Source organism: Apis mellifera, linkage group LG1, assembly GCF_003254395.2.
Source record: "Apis mellifera strain DH4 linkage group LG1, Amel_HAv3.1, whole genome shotgun sequence".
NCBI lineage: Eukaryota > Metazoa > Arthropoda > Insecta > Hymenoptera > Apidae > Apis > Apis mellifera.
In genome coordinates, this window is record NC_037638.1 from 24,073,265 (window position 1) to 24,094,489 (window position 21,225).

At 32.0% G+C, this 21,225-nt stretch overlaps 3 protein-coding genes across 4 annotated transcripts in view; 1 reads left to right on the top strand and 2 right to left on the bottom strand.

Moving 5' to 3' along the window:
- Window positions 1-8,629, bottom strand: part of LOC410785 (plexin-A4) — a 268,849-nt gene extending 260,220 nt beyond the window's left edge. Inside the window, exons 1-2 of one of the 2 annotated variants that reach the window (XM_006571609.3) lie at window positions 8,451-8,629; window positions 6,155-7,139 (exon numbers count right to left, since the gene is read on the bottom strand). The gene's annotated coding sequence lies outside the window, so the exon portion shown is untranslated. Of the gene's footprint in view, window positions 1-6,154; window positions 7,140-7,947 lie in introns of both variants that reach the window. The other variant, XM_006571608.3, reaches the window with a different exon arrangement.
- Window positions 8,630-12,585: 3,956 nt separating this feature from the next.
- LOC410784 (putative GTP-binding protein 6) lies at window positions 12,586-14,125 on the bottom strand. Its single transcript, XM_006571610.3, has 2 exons — window positions 13,112-14,125; window positions 12,586-13,038 (listed from the first exon to the last, which is right to left on the bottom strand). The coding sequence occupies exons 1-2, from the start codon at window positions 14,108-14,110 to the stop codon at window positions 12,610-12,612; spliced, it is 1,428 nt and encodes a 475-aa protein (XP_006571673.2). The 5' UTR covers window positions 14,111-14,125; the 3' UTR covers window positions 12,586-12,609.
- A 515-nt stretch (window positions 14,126-14,640) lies between these two features.
- On the top strand, window positions 14,641-19,290 carry LOC724415 (dynamin-binding protein). The gene is made up of 9 exons (XM_006571612.3): window positions 14,641-14,967; window positions 15,068-15,245; window positions 15,345-15,463; window positions 15,571-16,995; window positions 17,069-17,218; window positions 17,314-17,934; window positions 18,005-18,187; window positions 18,390-18,986; window positions 19,065-19,290. The coding sequence occupies exons 1-9, from the start codon at window positions 14,878-14,880 to the stop codon at window positions 19,251-19,253; spliced, it is 3,552 nt and encodes a 1,183-aa protein (XP_006571675.2). The 5' UTR covers window positions 14,641-14,877; the 3' UTR covers window positions 19,254-19,290.
- The last annotated feature ends 1,935 nt before the right edge of the window (window positions 19,291-21,225 follow it).

The window sequence follows — 21,225 nt, forward strand, 5'->3', positions numbered from 1 at the left end:
CACAATCGAGCGAGCACGGTGTATCGAGATCTCGGAGGAGAGAAGGAAAAGAATGCTCATTAAATCCAATTACCCCAAGTTTCGTGGTCGAAGGGAGGTCGAAAGATGAGCGGCGATAGGGAGGGAAGAGAGGGCACGGTTTCTACGCTTCGATGGATCGGTTGTATTTTGTCTTAATCGCGGTGTGCCGAGCTTCTCCTCCCGCGAGGAGGAAAATTATTAAGGGGTGGTGGTGGAAAGGACGAGGGAGGGGAACACGAATGGATGGATATATATATATATATATATATGGAGTTTCGTCCCTTCGAGAGAATAATTTTCAGGCTGGGCGGAATGCGGACGACTCGAGAAGAAGTCGAGAAGTCAAGGGGGAGGAGAAAAACGGAGAAGATAAAAAAATAAGAAAAGAAAAATAAAAGGCAGAGAGAAGGTTACTGGAGAGAAGATCCCTTCTTCTTCTTCTTCTTCTTCTTCTTCTTTTCTTACCTCCTCCTTTCAGACGGGAGAAGATGGTGAAGTTTGGAAAGCCCGAGGCAACCGAGAAAGAGCTGGTAGAAAAGGAGAATTGTTGTGGAAGGGGCACGCGAGAAGTTGGGTAGAGGAGAGGGGCGAGAGGGGAGAGAAGGCCCCGGGAGGACGGCGAAAGAAGAAAGAGACAAAGAGACAGACGCTGACAATGAGAAAACGAGGCACGGCGACTCGGTTGAAGAAAGCAAGAGACGGAAGAAGGGGCAACGCGTAGGAAAGAGAGAGAGATAGGGATCGGAAGAGTGGGCGTAGAAGAATACCGACGGCCATCGAAGAGAAGAGACGAGAGGACCCAAACTCTGGCAAACCGTTCGAAGAATATTGGGTAGAATTTTCGTTATTTCGAAGCTGAGGGAACGATTTCGTTCCATCCACGATTCTTGTTAAACGTGTATTCTCGAAGAAATCGAATAATAAAGGATCGACTTATTAAGCTATTTCGATTTGATATTTATCGGGGAAAAATTAAATGAAACGATGACGATTAACGAAAGCGACGTAAAAGTTTGAGGCGAAAGATAACTAATGGAAACGGATTAGCGTGTTACCTAATGGCGTGCGACTCGTTCCTCAACCTTTTCGGTACGGCGTGCTCCGAGACACGCCTTTCTCGTCTCTCGTGCCGGCGTTTGCATGAAATTCCGTCACACGTTAAACGATTCACCTCTCGCATTATAGAGTCACAACGAGTACAGAGCAGGAGGGGGTCTCGTGATTCGCAGATTTTACGCGCATTATATCACCACGGATTCAATATATATATTCTCGCTCGTCGCAATAAACGCAAACCGATTCCGGTTAAAGAACCGGAATTCCAATTTCGAGCGAACGATTTTCTTTTTCTCTCTCTCTCTCTTTTTAAATCTCGTGTAATCGAACGGACAAAAACCTTTCGCGAGCATAAATCATGGGCGAGCATCAAGAGACCTTTAAGAAGTGTGCAGAAACCGAGGAATGCATATTGAAGGAGGGGGCGGGCGAGTGAGTGAAATCTGGCCGAACCAGCCACGATCACGTGGTATTCGATGCACGATCAAGACGTGCCATTGTTTCGTCATTACGTTGCCGCGGAACGGTCCAAGATAAGCTTTAACCCCCGACTCCGTACCTGATGATTCTGCACCCGGCCAAGCCGGATTGTAATTCCGACCGTGCACGCGTTTCCACTCTCGAGAATATCGAGGAACGATTACACGCGTTTCGATCTTCGCCGAGGATGCATCGAATTTTCCCTTTTCTCCATGTATATATTTTACAGTCGTCAGACGTGTTCGTGAATGCTCGCGGAATTCGAAAATGTAGTAGGGTGGAAAGAGCGAATCGATATCTATTCCATCGTGAAAATTGAAGAATAATCAAAGATGCAAGGATCGAAATCAAAGAAAAGAGATTCGCTGCTCTCAAATCGTTAATTTATAATTCCAAGAGGCCTACAAAGATATAAGGATCGTTTCTTAAACACCGAATAAACGAAAAATAAAGCGAACGAAACAAGAGTCAATGGTACAATAATGTTTTTGGGAGGCAGGTTGGCAGCCGAAAAGGATGAAGGAGAACGTATAGGTGGAAGATGAATTCCGATGGAAAGAAGAGAAGATAAAACATAGAGAGAGAAAAGGAAAGAGGAATGGAGAAAATATGGCTATTGGTCCAATGTTGGGAGAGAAAGAGAGACGATGGAAACGAGAGTAGCGAACAGGTTGAGGTCAGGTCACTTAGGTATCTTAGGTCTTTCGGACGGTCTCCTTTGGAATTCGTCGAACACGCGAGGGATATTAAAACGAGTCGAGTAATTCCCTCCGGAATTCTTTGCCGGTCTAATTAAACTTTATCATGGCCGATCGATAAGAGGGACAAACAAAAAACGTCACTGGGCGTATGGTCTACACGAGAGAGAGGCGAGCAGTGTTTTATCTATCTAGCGTTGTCGACGACAACGTTTAAAAAAAGAAAAAGAAATAGAGAAATTGTAACTCGAAACTGTGAGAAGAGAAAAAAGATACGCTGATGCAAGAGAGACGCGGAATTAAACGAATTCGAACGAGAGAAAGATTCGAAGAGAAATAAGAAACAAAGAAGGATTAGAAAAGGATTAGATTCGTCGTAATAAGAATGGAAGAAACAAGATCTATTGAAATGGAGAAAAGAGAGAGAGAGATGGATTCGTCGCTCGGAGGATAAAAGAGAGAAAACGAGAAGGAAGAGGAGGGTTATAGAGATGGATGCATTGGAAAGGATTGGGCCGAGAGAAAGGGGACCGCGGGAGAAGAGAATCGTAGAGGTGAGGCCCCCTCCCTCCCCTCCCCTCTAACCGAGATAACTGAGGACACTCCAAGAGGCTCCGTGGGACTCTGGTGTGCTGCGAGTTTCTTCCTTCTCTTCTCTCTCACGGATACGAAATCGAGAGAATCTAGGACTCGGCGTGTATACGCGGTATCTATATATATATATTATATATATATATTATATACGTGTATACATATAACTATGGTCGAGAGAGGCACGTCGTGCACGAAACATGCTCCTCTCGTTCTTCCTCGTGCACCACGTTTTCTATAAGGGTGCCGTGCCCAGTTGCATCATTGTGCGATACAAGCTAGGCGGTACAGGTTGTTTCATCTGTACTTTAAACGAGGCGCCTTGTTCTCTCTAACGATTTGTGTACCTTTCATCATTGCACGTTCCGTTTATGTTCTACACGCTTTCTATAATAGTTGATTGTTCGTAACGTGGAATGATATCGAGGATGGATATTGCCTAAACGGTGTAAGTGAAGGGGACGATAAAAGTTGATCTCTTTTAACGATCGGATAGAATCGATCGGTCAAATCGAAGTTGAAATCAAGTTGAATCAAGATCGAATATTATTGATCAAATTTGCTTTTATTTCGCAATTTTGATCCTGAGGATCAATAATTTGATTTTTTTTTAATTTAATTTTTGATAAATCGTATACGTATGCGTGAAACAAGAAGAAAGAAAATGGTGTTTACAAATATTTGAGGAATTCTGATACTCATTACGTAAGAGTCGTAGTGTTGGAGCGGATCTTCCCGTCAAACAAACGGCGTTCGATCTGTGAGAATGGTAACAGTTCCCCGCGAGCTCTAGAGAAACAATTTACGAGTGGAACCCTCTGAACAAATACATCGAGTAATCCAACGAGCCCTGCTGTTATTTCAGGTACACTCCGACCCTGAATGACCCTGTCCATATTTTTTTCTCCGATCGATCGGATTAACGTGAGGCGTGTATTTGAAAAGGATTTTCGCGAGCAACGTTTTACGAGAACAACAAATCTTTCTTTTGCTTTTTCTTACGTTGAAATTTTTTTTTTTTAATCCCTTTATGTTTTTTTTAAGCTTTCTTCGATTACAAAAAGAATTCTGTCTTTCCTTTCTTTCCACAAGATTATTCCTCTTGTCCAGTGGCAATAAAGCAAAAGAGAAAAGGATGATTGGACGATTAAAGAGTTAGCGTTATCAACGGATGAAACGGTGGCCTGGTTTCGTTAACGACGCGCCGCCCAACACCTTTTCGACGCGGAACGAAAGAAAGTAAAAAGGACGACGAGGAGCCTATACGAGGCCGACCTCGTTCCTCCGCTATCCTTCCTCATATTCTCCAGTGAAATTGCCCAGGGTAGCCGACGGAAGGCCGAACTATAGACTTTTTGAGGTTAACCGCATCGCAGTACGGCTTTTAATGGTCAAAGCCACGAAAGCTGCTCGTATTTTAAGCCCCCGCTCATCGTGATCCCGGGCGAAATTCTTTCATCGTCGATTAACTTCAAAACGAAATACCGGGCAACCGCTAACGAACCTGTGTAATTACGAATTTCTTTCAGATTCTAGAGGAAGGAGAAGAAGAAGAAGCAGGAGGAGGAGAAGAAGGAAGAGAAGGAGGAGGAGGAGGAGAAGAAGAGAAAGAAGAGAGGAAAAAAGGGAAAAAAAAACAGATTCTAACCAGAGAAATGATTGCAACGAATTCGACGTTCTCAAAGGGGTGGACCCAGGCTTCGTTTCGACGAGGTGACATCCCCCGCTGCGTATGTTTTTTACCCCGTGTATGTCCGTTCGCGAGAAACATGGTAGGAAAAACGGTCGTAGTTCGAGTATTGATCAAAAGTCGACTGGTACTCGAGCGTTGTATCAACGGTAATTGAATTTCAACGTTGCACGCTGTCAATCAATTATATTTGAAAGGGGAAAAATCGAAGGTAGAAGGGAGGAGGGGGGGGGGAGAGAGAACGAAAATAAAAAAAAGAGAGAGAGAGAGAGAGAAAGGAAAAAAAGTGCCGAGACATTCGCTAAATATGTAATCCGACGAACGCGGTCGCGCAAACAGCGCATACTATTTGACGTCAATCATTTTGAAAGTAATTGCACCGTTAACAAAAATATGAATTCTGCCATATTCGTTTCAACGTTGAATTTCGTTTCCTCCGTTAAAAAAGAGGAAAAAGGAGGAGAGAGAGAGAGAGAGAGAGAGGTAAAGAGGGAAAAAAACGATTGAATAAAAATTCAATCGGCTCTGAAGAGCTTTCCCGTAAAAAACGTTTCCTCGCGCGAAGGAATAATTGAATCGAACCGTATGCTTAAACGAATATCATGTATAAATAAATCAGGCAACCAAAATCGACTAACCAGGTTCACGAGCATTAATTCAAGATTCCTCCAAAGTCGTGGTGCACGCATTAAATTAATCGCATAATTCTCGCAAAGCTTATGAACGCTGAAAATGATCACCTTAAGTAATGATACGTGTTCATGCGCTATAAAATCGCGATACTCGTGCTAAACCGTGTGTGACTAAGCATATCTTATAGAACTCTCTGTAACGAGAATATATCGCGAAATTATATTCTCGCAATAATAATAAGAAAATTTTCTGATTCTGATTATTGTTTCATTATTATTCGTTCGAATAATTTAAATGAAACCAAGAAAAAAATAGATATAGAACAAAAAAAAAAATATATTATTCAAGAAGGATTGCAATATTAATTAACAGAGTCAACGAGTTCTTCACGATTCGTGTTCGCGATTTTGGGACGGAGATTGAGCTTGTGTCATGGATACAACGTATACGCGCATAATGAAATTGGAATTAATAGTATTTCGGTGACGAATAAATGTCGAATTTTTCTTCTTTCCAGCCAGGAACAAAATCTGCAAGATCTGTGGATTGTACGCGACCGGTACACGACGGAGGGCGGATGAACGAAAACAAAGAGAATAGGGGTACAGACAAAACACTTAAAGAAGAACTATTCTCTACTTGAGCCTGTTTGTTTCTTATTCCACGCGAACGAGAGAGCAGGCCAGGAAGTGAACGCAGCCTGTTACTAAGCGTACAATGAATTCCGACGCGACATTGTACGCTTATCATAATGTTCGCCCGACCTCAGAAGACAAAAAGCCTATTCCTCCCACCCCTCCAGATCCGAGAATTCATTTCTTTCACAATCTCTCAATGCCGTATTTCGTTTCGTTTTGTAAATATAAATGATTTGCATTTCAATAAAAAAAGAAATAAATATCAATGAGACGCAAAGAAAAAAATATGACGAAATTGTAGATATACAAGCGCGAAAGAAAGAAAAAATTCATGGAATGTGACTCACCTAAACGGCAACGTTGTAACGTCGACGAAAAATTGACTTGACGACGATGAAGTCACAGTTTTAGACGATAGACAGGGGGTAGGGGGGGCAAAATCAGTCTCACACGCCCCCCCAATGTCGCTCTGGACCCCCCGTCCTCGATATTCTATTCCTTTGCAACGTGCTCCGTTTAGAGCACACACTTTCTCGCCACGCACCACGGACCACTCACAATCGTCACCAATTTTCTATTCTCTTCTGTTTTTTTTCTTTTATTTTCTCTGGATCTTCTCCTCTTTATTATATAACTTTCTTTTTTTACGTTTCACTCGTTCTCCTTTTCTAATTCTCTTTTTCTTTCAAAAAAATTTTATCACTTCCTTCTCTGATCTTCTGTCGACGATTTAATCAATAGACACTCGCGAGAGTTAATCGATTACACTGAGAGCAAGCACTGATCATCAGGGATTGAAGAAACGCATAACATGAAACAATAACATCGTTTGTGTTCCTCTCACAATTAGATATATTTCTTTTCCACTTTTTGTCGTAGATTTCCAGTTATCACTCGTTTCTTTATCCACTACCGAACGTGATAAATACAAACATACGCAAATTCTTAACTCGTCGTGTATTTCTTTCCACACGTTTTATCTGTCCTATCTATCTCTATCTATCTATCTATCTATCTATCTATCTATCTATCTATCTATCTATCTATCTATCTAGCTATCTATCTATCCATCTATCTATCTTGCTCCCTCTCTCTTGTGTATTCGGTATTCTCAGACGCGCAGAATCATCGTGCGCGCCTGTTCGATTCCTCCGTATGTAGTTGAGTCTTCCACGGGTTTATATACGAGGCCAGCGATGTGGTTCTAACGTCGTCGTGACACCACCACTGATTCTTCTTTCGCCGTCATGAAGTGGAAAACAGGTCCGTCGATCCGAAAGGGAGAGGTGTCTGCTCAGTTCCGGCACAAAGACAGCCTATCGTTGTACGTACCTAAAAACCATTTGCGATCGATCAGAGGTTTCCATGCGATATAACGAACGATCGACGACTCGTAAACTGAATCAAGAATGTGAGTGAGAAAGAAAGAAAGATTGCCTAACGTGCCACGAAAACTACCGGAGAGCCAGTATGGCGCCGTCCTTCGTTTATCTCTTTCTCTAACCCCTTTCACTCTTTCACACATACATGCATACACTCTTTCCTTCTCTTTCATCGCTTTCCATCTCACTTTTTCACTACGTGCGTGCCACTCAATTCTCTCCCTCTCTTTCTCTCTCTTTTCCTACACTCCGATCTTCTTCATTCGTCTCTTTTCATTATCTCTCTCTCTCTTCCTCCGTGTTCGTTACATTCACATGTATGCATCTTGTAAGTCTCACTCTCACCAGCACCCTTTCTTCTTCCTCACTATTTCGAATTAACCACGCGCATACACGTTCGACACTTGACTGTCACCGGCGTGCATGAGATCGTTGATTTAATCAAAATGAAATTTCATTGAAATTGCGCCACGATGAATTCGAAATTTCACTAACCAAGATATCGAGCTTTTGAAAACTGTTAGTTTTGAAATATTATTTCACTGAAATAATAATAAATGTGATGTGACATTTTTTTTAAGGCATATCTCAAACGAAATAGCAAAAAATTTTATATATATATATCCAAATTAAAACGAATGATATATCACAAAATAACACGAATCAAGTGTTGGAGCAGAGACAGAGATGGACAAACATAAAACGCAGTTTACACGACACGAGATACACTGAATATATTCTAATCGACGCGCGCTTACCACTTTTTCCTTTCCTCTTTTCTACCGTTTCGCATATTCGTCTCTTCCAAAACACAATAAGATACACTCGCGAGAAAAGTCACTAAAAGAGCCACAGCCCACGAACAGCACCACCATCCATCGTGTCAGGGCGCCCCGTTTCGTCGCCACTGCCGGCATGCATACCCGGTGGTTCTTCACCGCCTCGGCGCTAAAATGGCGATCGAAGTGACAGCTCTCGCCTCCTCCTCACCGGGTTCGGTCGAATAGCCGCTCTTTCGATTCATACTAGTACACACCGACTATATTCCATCTTTCTTTCTTTCTCATTCTCTCTTTCCTTCAATTCCCTCTCGCCTGTATCTCTCTACATTTACTCTTTACATCTTTCTAACCTTTCTTTTTATCAGACACACGCACACTCACATACACACTCTTATAACACGCGGTACAACAGAATAAGGCTCTTTTAGTTCTCTGAAACAATAAAATCGACCACGAATCGAGCCGGTTTTGATGCGTACCACGCGGAACTGACGATTACACGTAAACGCACAGTCACACCGTGGAGATACTTCTTGATGGCGGCTCAAAATCTCAGTCCCGGACGACGCCTACACCACCACCACGTACTACCTTAATAGCTGTGCTTGCCCGGACTCACGGGACTCGACTGGGCTCCGCCAGGCTACGATATCCCCGCCGCACTTGCGCCAACCGGCTATTGCTCCTACCCTTCGCGAAGATATACTAACCGTTCTCGTTCTTATGCTCACCCCCAGCGCAGTTCTATTACCCGTGCAGACTAACTGAACCCTGCAGAGCTCCCACGCCCGCGAAACAGCCAATGCTGGAGCTTGTCGGCAGGCCCGTCTAACTTCATTCAAGGGCGCCAACCTAGCGAATATTTGTGCAACAAACTATGATTAAAATATCGTTTTAAAAAAAGGAATATTAACTAATATTAATCGTTATTAAAAATACCAATAATGATATGATTAAAATTTTATTATGTAATTAAAATTGGATGTTTTTAATATTCTAAAACAAATATAATATATTTTTAGTTTCGTGGAATTAAAATAAATAAATATATATATAAATAAGTAACCAAAAACTTTAAGCACTTTTTATTATAAAAAAGAATGAATTTTTTTACAAAAAAAGATATACCTGCAAAGTGGGGGGGCCTAAATTCAGATTATACGAGTCTAACTTTCGCCCTGTTAAGTTGAGTTGTGACTGCATAAACGAATAAAATATTCTAATGGTCTACGTTCATCTGTTTTCTTCGAACTTGTTTCTTCGAACTTACAAAATAAACGATAGTTATATCATATTTACAAGTTACATTTCATCGTAATAATCGATAAATGTGGAAAGAGATCAGTGCTGAATCATTTGAAGATATTCGCCAATATGAATATCTTCTATAGAGGATTGAACATTTAAATTCTTCTCTTTTTCGTTAAAATTATCGGCTTCGTTATTCGTTTGGCTAATATCCATTTCGAAAACATCGATAATGTGACATAAAAAGCTTCACTTGAGCATTGATTTCTCATTGCGAAACATTGTTCGACGACTTTAACGATGCAATTAATTCTGGAAGCTTGATCACTAGAATACCCTGTCAACAGACGAAATATATGCCTCGTCGAACCGGTACGGTGTCGTGTGAGTCTCTTAATTAATCATCACACGATAGAACTTAACGACTTAATCTTAAGGTAAGGTTATGTACGAACTGTTAAACACATGAGTGTCACGTCGTGTCGCGTCGCGTCGTTAACATTATGTGATGGAAGATTCATTAAGAATGAAAAAATGTTAAAATATTGTATGTAAAAACATTGCATAAATAAAGGAAAATATTTTATAATTTATCGAAATAATATTTGATTAAAAATATGTTAAATAGAGAAGTCGTAAGAATCGTGACATATCGTTTTTGTTATTTACGCGAATAGTCAACTTTAATTCGATTTCATGACCAATGACGGTTGGAGATCAAAGTTCTATTCAGTCGATTTCGGATCGTTCAATCGGCGGTGCAAAATATCAAGCCGTGGGAGCCGTAATTGAATCTGTAACAGCAACCGAATCAGCGCGACAGCCAATCATTGCATTATACGAGTCACTCACCGATCGACATTCGTTAGTCAATCGTTCGTATAATTGTTGGGTTACAGTTGCCCAGTTAAGCTACAGCTTTGTAGTTGAAGTATCAGATAAACGTACAATGTTAAAACAACGAAATGACACATTGAATGAAAGAAATACAATCATTGTTAATTAAAAGATGAAATTCAACGAAATACATAAAAGAATTTTTATTGTACAACAAGTATACTTCAAACAATATGATAATACATCATTGATGTTTTTACATATCATATTCTTATGAAAATTGCGTTCAAGATATTAGGAAGCCATTTCTATATTTACAATTTTTAACAATTATTTCATTATCTCATCCTTGATAGTTCCTGGCAAATATAAAAAACGAAAAGCACAAAATGATGACAAGTAATGATACATCTGACGCGTAGACATGTGAAGATTACAGAGATTAGAGTCGTCCCACAGGTTGGGAGCGGCGGGAATGTAAAGTTGTTGCTTTGTTACCTCGGTAAACAGTAGGAAAGCGGTGGAAATTAGTCGTTCGGCTAGAGCCAGTGCCAGGAGTGGCACCACGATAATTAGGTTTCACTTGGTTCGCTTTAATAATCCAGACAACATGCAAAGTGCATTGCTGGGATCCTTGCATCCGTGAAAGCATAGCATAGCGAAGTGTCTGGTGTGCGTGACCAACGTTACGTTACCGCGGCCTGGCCGCGGTGGGTGACAAATTTTGCAAGGACAGCCGGAATTATTAATGCCTTTTCCGCGGAGAGGCCGAGACGAGGCGCGAAATTAGCAAGCCCGAAAGCGGTACACGGTGCACTACAAGCGAATTCCAATCGAGATAATGAAAATTAACGACGTTAAAGCGACGTCACGCTCGTAATTAATTATCGCGGCCCGTTTGCTGGTTGTCGATCGGCCTCTTGCTACGTCGAATCCTTTTCCTAGGGAAGGATCATATAATCGCGATATCAATTCCTTTGCTGAAAAATAAACTCACATTGAACACTTTTCGCAACAATGTTCGCGATTAATTTTTCAAGACGATTTTTTATATCTATATATACACGAATCACTAGTTCTATGAATTATACTTGTATATCGTATCATCAATATCCTCCGCATGAATTTTCTTACAGCGAATGATCCTGCTTTCATTCAACAAGAAAAATAAGATAAATAAACTTAATTTTTAATAAATATTATTTTTAAAACGGCTATCGCGAATAATTTTGATTAAAAAAAAATTTTTCAAATAAAAAAAATCGTTCATTAAATTTTAAACATTTATTTCATTGTTATTATCCATTTATAAAATTGAATTCTGTTTAATTACTATCTTTTTTAATAAAAATAAGATTCTTATATGTACATCAAACTATATTTGATTAAAGTAAGTTATATGAGTAATATAAATTAAATTTTCTTATCTCATTTATCATTTATTTCGTCGGATTTTCATATCTTTATTTTCACACAGATTATTTTTATGCTGAAATTTTATTCTTCGATAACATGAAATTATATACATCTTTTGCAATCCATTCATCATATTATAAATCGATTTATATAAAATATTATGTAAAATATCGATTTTGTATATATACTTAACTGAAGATATTTCAGAAAATATTTCATGCAAAAATTTTATTTTTCAAAATTTATTTTGAATTTGTAATTAAAATTTCAAATTATTTCTATTTCAAAATTTTTTAATTTTTATTTTGAAATAATATATATTTATACTGTAATATTATAAGATTAAATGCGATGCATATGAATCCTTAAAGAGCAAATGAGGAATATTATTAAATGCAATTTAAAGAAAATCTAAATATATATAAGAAGTTGCAAATAATTTTTATTTGCATATGATAAAAATATATTTATAGGTGCTACCTACTTAAGAAGAATGCAATTGAAATAGCATTATCAATCAGAATTGTTGATCGAATATTATATAAAAATAATTATAGTAGACACTGATTTTGAAATATTAATTAAATTTTTATTTTTTATTTTTTTATAAATAAAATAATTTTTAAACACTCAATTTTAAGATGTTTTTTAGATTTGTTATTCGTAACGAATATATGAGTATAATAAATAAATATAAATAAATAAATAAATGAGTATAATAAAATTTTTAATCCATTTAATGAAGATAAATATAGTTGAAATTTGAACTTATATATCATACATCTGGTATTCAGAAGTACCGACTGTAGAGAAACACGTGCGACACATGTGTATGAAATGACTATCATAAAAGGAAAAATTGAGTTAAAAAAGACGTTTCAATCTGAAGAATTTTAAGGTAAATTCCCTCTTATGTTTTTTAAATAACTAAATTAATTTAAAAATTATTTTATTTTAATTATTCTTTATATCTTTATCAATAATATTATTTTAATTGATCAAATATTAATTTTTATCTATTTATATATTCTATTTTGTATTTTATATTGTTGAATGCAAAAAATGAATAGAATAAAATAAAATTATGAAATAAAAAAAATAATATAATAGAAGTGAAATAAATTCAATTAAATTTATTTAAACATTGAAAATCCGTTTAAATTTATAAAATATAGGTGTTGTCATAAATACATCCATTATTAAATATTGTGAATTTTTGGAATCAGGTATAACATTTAAAACAGTCGTTTCTTTGTATAACCATGATGCTTCTGCACTTCCATTTCCTACTTTAATACGTTTTTGTATTAAATTAGCAGCATGTATAATTTCTTCTTGTATTTTTGATCGTAACAAATCAATGCCTTTTAATTTGGTAGCAGAAATGGTAAATGCATCTTCAGGTAAAAGATTTTCTATCTCATTTTTGTCAACCATATCACATTTATTAGCAACATTAATTATTACTTTATTTTCATCTATCATAGGCTGTATTGTTTTTTGAATATGATCGATTTGAGCTTTGACATCAGGATGACTTATATCAAACACATGAATTAAAATATGCTGTAAAAAATTAGAATTATTTTATAATACTTTTAAATTAAAATATAATTATTAAAAATAAAATTGTACATACTGCATTTATAGCATCTTCTAAAGTTACTAGAAATGGCTCTAATAGAGTTTCCGGTACATCCTGAATAAAGCCAATAGTATCGATATATAATACTTTCAAGTTATTTGGAAGTAATCCTTGATGTACTGTTGTATCTAAAGTGGCAAATAGTTTGTTCTCTGGTTGTAATGAAGTATCTCCTGTTAATGCTTTTATCAAAGATGTTTTACCAGCATTTGTATATCCAACAATAGCAATAGTTGGAAAACCATAACTAGTTCTATGACGTTTTATCATTTGTCTATGTTCTTTCAATTTCTTTAATGCATTTCTTAATTTTTTTTCTCTGGTTTGAAGTAAATTTTTTGTTTTTTCATCAAACTTTACTTGTCTAATAAGATAATTAGTTAAATCAATCATTTTTTTTCTTACATATGGAATTTCAGCTATGGCTACTTGCAATTTTGCTTCTGGACTTTTTGCATGTTCTCGAAAAATATGAATAATTATACTATAGCGATCATAAATTGGTAAATGAAAAATATTTTGTAATTCAGCAATTTGTATAAATTTCAATAAATTTGTACTAATGAATATGGCTGTAACATTTGGACAATTTGTAATATCTTTTTTCAAAGTTTCAAGACCTCCTGAACCAACTAATTTGTGTTTTTGTAAAGAAAGTAATGGAACTATCTTTTTACCAACAACACTCCAATTTGGTAGAGTATTAATAAGTGCTATTGCCTCTGCTAATTGCAATTGAGGTGTAGTATTTCTTTTTTTTTGAACACCCCATTTTATATATGGTTGTATGACGAATACTCTGTTTCCATTGATAATTGATCCTAAATAATCTTTAGTCAATTTTGAATAAATATTTTTTTCTTCTTCAGTTTCATCAAATATTATATCAGATTTGTATCTATATTGATAAGTAATATAATTCAATAATTCTTTTTTCTTATTTCTTACATATTGTAATTTATTTAAAACTACAAGTCTTTTCAAGCATTGCATTATTTAGTAATTATATAGCATTTAATTTTTTATATATATATTTAAATATAACATATAAAATAAAAATAACATGTTATTTTATAACCTATATTTTATATTATAAAATTTAGTATAATGATAAAATGAATAATATAATTTAAAAAAAAATTCAACATTATATATATATATATATATTCGTATATATATATTACGTATATTTACATAAATATTTTTAACTTTTAGATATTTAAATATAAAATGTATAAATTTGTAAATATTCTTCACTTCAAGTATACTTATATTAATTGTAAAATAAGATACTTAACCTTACTTAATAATTTCTTTTATTCAAAGTGTTCGAGATCTAATATCAAATAATGTATTTTATTTCAATTATTTCATAATAATTAACAATCATCATCAGAATAATTACAAATTTTAATATTTGTATGTAAATTTATTCTTAATAAAAAAAAGCATTAGTTATATTTTTTGATTAAACTTAATATATTGTATTTTTTATAATATAATATACAATAATGTTTTTATACATTACATATTTATATATATCTATTATATCTTGTGTTGTTATAATATTTTAAAAAATTCAATAGTGTTTCACATTAACGTATATTCGTGTACGAGTTAAACTCGAAAATCGACATTCAAACAGATATTTTTGCCACGTGACTAGAGATCTTATCACGGAACTGACAAAGTGTCAATTTTTCTAAAATTAGAAATTATAATTTTTAAAAATTAAATAAAATTAATTTAAATTTTTAAAAATGGAACCAGGATTATTAACAAGAGTTTTATCTGATTTTTTAACAACTATTGATGGAGAATTAAGTTTACACAAAGGAGAATATTTTTTGGTAATTTTATAAATACATATATATATATATTTATAAACATTTATAATTTTGTTGTAAATAAATAAATAATTAAATTATTTTTTCCGTAAAATTGAAATAGATATATAGTATCATAGACAGACATTGGTGTTATGGAGAATCTCGAGGCAGAACTGGAAAGTTTCCTTCGAATCATTTACATAAAGTAGAAATTCCATCTTTACATGATTCAGAAACTTTGTTTATATCAATTATTGACTTTCCAGGACAACAAGATGGAGATTTATGTTTTTCTCAAGGTATTTATATATATATAAATATTATATAAATTATTTGATATATTCAATTTAAAATAAAGTTACTTTTATTTATTTTTTATTATATTTATATGAGAATAGGAGAAATGATCATAGGATTACAAAATGTTGGATCTGGATGGTATTTAGGACAAATAGATACTAAAAAGGGTATTTTTCCTTTAACACATGTATGGCAACTTGATACCAAACTATTAAAGGTATATTTATTATATAAATTAACTTTTTAATATATAAATAATCAATAAAATTAACAACACAAATAAAAAAATGTAAATGAAATCTATAAATAAACTATTACTTTTAGAAAGCCTTAGAGAAAAAGATTATAAAGAAAAAAGCTAGAATAAAAACTAGTTTAAAAGCTCAACTAGAAGGAGAACTCGATTTAGTAGAAGGTGAAATAATCACTGTTACAGAAATTCTTGAAGATGGTTGGTGTTATGGAACAACAGAAAATGGTAAAACAGGAATGTTTCCAGAAGATTTTATATCTTATATAAATAACAATGTAGATCAATTAGATACAGCTTCTGCAGCAGATAATTCTTCATCCATAAATTACAATGAAAGTATATATAGAAACATTGAGATGCCTTCTACAAGTATATCTGTTGAAGAACCTGCACCAAATTATTATGATTTATTTCCTGAATTCAAATCAATTTCTTCAAATGTAACAGAAAGTTTAAAAAATATAAGTAATTTAAATACAGTAGATGTAAAACCATATGCTATAACTTTATATCCATTTAATTCTCAATTTCCAAATGAACTTAGTTTTGAAGCAGACGAAGTAGTGCACCTCATTAAACACATAGATTCAGAATGGATAGAAGGTACAAAAGATAATCAAAATGGCATTTTTCCTATATCTTATGTTAATATTATAGTAGACTGTAATGAAACAAATAATGAACAAAATTTGTGTAATCAAGAAATAAATATAGTACAATATAATGAATTAATGCCAGGAACTGAAGCAAAAGTAGAGTATACTTTTAAAGCTCAAATGGATGGAGATTTAAGTATTTTTGAAGGTGATACTGTTAAAGTAATCAACATGGCAAATTCAGATTGGGTTAATGTTGAAGATCACTTTGGTAAAATTGGTTTATGTCCAAGAAGTTATTTAAGTCCATTATCTACAGAATCATCAGATGTTAGTACAGATATTTTTGAAGATTTTGTAATAATACCATATGAAGAAGAAGTTCCTAAAAAAACAGATGAACAAAAATCAAAAAGACTTTCAGAACCGCATAGACCAGCACCACCTGTACCTGCACCGGGTAGAACTCCTTTACAAAAAAATATGATAGAAAACATTGACATTTCAAGTAATATTAATCAGCAAATTAATATTGCTGATAATGATAATTTAGAAATTAAACAAAAGAGGGCAGATCAAAGACAAAATGTTATATCAGAATTAGTTCTTACTGAAAAAGAATATGTACGTGACTTAAAGTTAACATATGAAACATTTAACTTACATACTCCAAATCAACTTGAATCTTTGGGAATAGACGTGATTACTTTATTTGGAAATCTTTATGATGTTATTCAAGTTGCAGAAGAATTATTAGATATGATATTAAAAGCAATGAAAGGATGTGATGAAGAATTGCAAACTATTGGCCCTTGCTTTATAGAAATGAATGAAAAACTAAAAGGTGTTTATGTTAAATATTGTGGAAATCATGAAGCTGCTTTAGGTTTATTAAAAAAGGTTATTATATTTTATTTATATTCTTTTATGTATTTTTTATATATCTATTTTATGTATCATTTTATAATTTCAGTATGAAAATAATGAAGAAATAATGAAAATATTTAATAAAGGTATTGAAACATTACGATATCAAATAGCTTGTTTTGATATGAGTTCTATTCTTATAAAACCAGTACAAAGAATATTAAAATATCCTCTTATTTTATATGAATTAGTAAAGGTTAGTTAATGATAATATTTACACACACAATGATATATATATTATCATTAATGTATTATAAACTTCTTTAAAATTAAATACTTCTTTCTTTTTAGTGTACTGAGGACAATCATCCTGATAAATATACAGTTGAGGAAGCATGGAAAACAATGACTGCTGTTGCTAGTCATATTAACGAATATAAACGTCGAAAAGATTTAGTATCAAAATATTTAGATAATGACAATACATTAATAAGAAAAATGGCTAAACTTAATATGCATTCTGTAGCAAAAATGTCTACTAGATTGAGTACACGATTAGCTTCAACTCTAGGATTAACAAATGTTGCTATTGATCCAGAATTTGAAGAATTGGAGAAACAATTCAGATCTGTTGAAAAATGTACTCTACAATTATCTAAAGATGTTGAAAATTGTCTTACATATTTAAGTGATGAAGCTATTTCAGGAGAAATGATATCAGATTTTATAATTCAGTATTATCAAGGAACAGTAAATATCGAAGCAAAGAAACTTAGAGATATAAGATCCATAATTTGGTCACAATTTATTCAAGACTTAAAAATATGTTTAAAAAATAGAGTTAGTGAACCAGTAAATTGTTTGGCAACTTTATTAGAAGGACCTGCTGTGTTAATAACAAAGACACATGATAAATTATTAGATTATGATGCTGCTATTTCTAAAAGTGAAAAATATAAAGAATCAAAAATTGTAAGTTTATTAATTATTATATTTAATTACTTTCCTAAATATTATAATTAAAATATTTTATTTTTTATAGGCACAAGATGAACTATCAACAGCTAAAAGTAACTATGAAGCTTTAACACATCAATTAAGAGAAGAATTACCAATTGTCATTGATGCAGCAACAAATATATTAATAAATTGTATTAGTGCTTTTGCACATGCTAGAAAACTTTTATGTGGAAAAATTACCAAAAGATATTTAAATCTCTGTGAGGTATTTCAAATTTATAAAATTAAAAAAAAAATATAAATAATAATAAATATATATAACTAAAATAATTATATAAAATAATTATATAGATAAATATATAAAAACTATATAATATATAGTTGTATAATGTATAATTGTATATATATGTATAACTGTATATAAAATTATACAATTTATTTATATTATTACTTTTTTATTTTTATAGACTTCAACTCAATTAACATCTCAGGATATTTTGGAATCATTTTTAGTTAATCATAATTTATTATGGAATCAAATAACTCGTTTTGCATTTGCTGGATCAAATCCACGTGTAGAAGAAGCTCAATCCACTTGGTGCCCACAAAGTGAAAGACAAAGAATTTCATTAAAAAATAAATATTTCAATGATAAGTTATATGTTGTTACAGAAAATGTACCAAGCACTTCATCTTTGGATATGGGTGCAGCACGTGGAACATTGGTTGCAGTTATTAAAAAACAAGATCCTATGGGTGATAATTCTAGATGGTTTGTAGATAATGGAGTTGCTCAAGGATTTTTACCTGCTAAAAGTTTGCAACTTCAAAATATACCACAAGTTACTAATGAAGTTACAGCATCAAATAAATGTAATAATACATCTATGCCTGATTTAATTTGTATGGATTCTCCTGAAAAAGAACTCAAATCTACATTCCAATCACATTTGCAAGAATTGCTAGATCTTAATATTAATAAAGAAATGAATAAAGAGATTCATTATTACGGTAATATTGAACAAATTCCTAGAGTCCAGCAATATCAAAATTTAAACTATGAGGTAATATTAATTATACTATATATTATTATATAATAAAAATTCCTTTATTTATTATTTAAAATAAATAATATTTTTCAGTTTTACTATGCAGAATATGATTTTTCTATAAAAATACCTGGAACATTATCTGTCATTAAAGGACAAGCATTAAGACTCGTTAGACCTCATGATGAAAAAGGAAATGATGAATGGTGGCTTATGGAGGACCGTTACGGTAACAAAGGTTACGTACCTAAAAATTATTTACGTGAACCGCCTACAGAATAATAAATAATAAACTTACAAATTATTAATTTATATTTATATTCATTAATATATATTATATATATATATTTTATATATATATATTATAGATTATACATATATTATAAATATATATTATTATATATATATATATAATTTATATATATTAAATTGTTAATATTAATATTTTTAAAATACGCAATTTTTTATTGTTAAAGTTTTAATTAATTTATTAAATAAGAATATTATTCAAAAAATTATATATTATTTTAACTTGTTGCTAATATGTTTCAACTATATCTTCAAAAATTATGAAAAAGTATTATAATATTGTATATCTATAGTACTTATACTTTCATGCTTTACGCTTAAATGTACTTTTTCAATATTTATTTGTACATATAAATATATATAAAATATAATTAAAAGATGTGTATTATAATTTTATTTATACATTAATATATTATTTCTGTGATACCATAAGAAATCTGTGTCACTTTAAATATTTTTAAAATATTTTATTATTTAAATATACATATTTATATATATTAATATGTATACATATTTGTATACTGTATATATTTGAAAAAAATACATTATACACATTTTTTAATTGATTTTATAAAACTTCTATGTAATATGATTTATAATATATTTTAATGATATTTTTGCATTTTATGTCAAAGAAGATATATTGTTATACATCTAATACTATAATACATGTTATCTTTATTGTTCTATGTTTATCAAGTTATAAAAATATAAAAAGTAAAAATAAAATTATTACTAATTATTAATATATTAATAATTACAATTACTACAATTTATATTCTAAATAATTTTATTTGGAATATTTTATAATTTGTATATTGCATTTGATTCAATATCGAATCTTATTAAATTATTTAATATTTTTATACAATCAAAAAATTCAGAAATAAAGTATAAAATTGGATAGTTTCATAAATAATTATGGATAAATTAAAGATATAAAAAGAATCGAAAAAACAGAATATAAATTTTATTATATATAAAAATAAACGATATTTTTTTTTATTTTTTTACATATGATAATCATGTAGTAAAATTTATATAACATACTAATGTTTTGTATAAATCAGTGATAGTTTTAATGAAAAAAAAAAAAATTTAATCATGACACAATATATCATATGATATATCATATGATTTTTATAATCAAGGACAATAGGTTAACTAGACAGAAGAAAATGGATGATAATTTAAAAATCAAAGTGAAATTTAATTATTAATGACGATTTCTCGAATATTTTTCTTGATTATAAATGAAATATCCGCTTAATCGATTAACTTTCAACAATTTTGATTAATTTCCAACGAATTATACATTTGATATGAATGAAAAAAATATAGAATTCATATAAAAAAATATAGGGATCTTATCGAATTATATATCGAATTATGTTCAAATATAAAGACAAAGAAACCAAAAGATATTTTTAATAAATTTATTATATTATCATTATAATATAATACAATTACTGTCACAATGAATAGTCGATACAATAACGTGTGGAACATAATCACATCGTTAAATTATCGCCTAAGTTACAATGAAAAATTAAAAAATAAAATATAATAAAAAGAATAAGAGTTAGTTACACTTAAATAAAGAAAACAGTCTTTCAAAATACAACGACTTAACTGTGATTTGAGATACGATTAATTACAATATTACATTAAAACGATTTTTAATGTACGCTAACTTATTCTAAATTATGTGAGAAACGAATACTGATACCTAAAGGTAAGTCACAAAAATGCCCCGAAACATTACAATACGTTTGACGAAAGTAATTCTCATGTCTACATTATGAGTTATATTTTACATATGTTATATTAAATCATGAAATTAATATTCACCGGATTTAATTATTAACAATTGCAAAACAATTCTTTTTGCTCAATTATAATTTCATTTTTGAAATCGCCAATAAATATAATTTTTTATTATTTG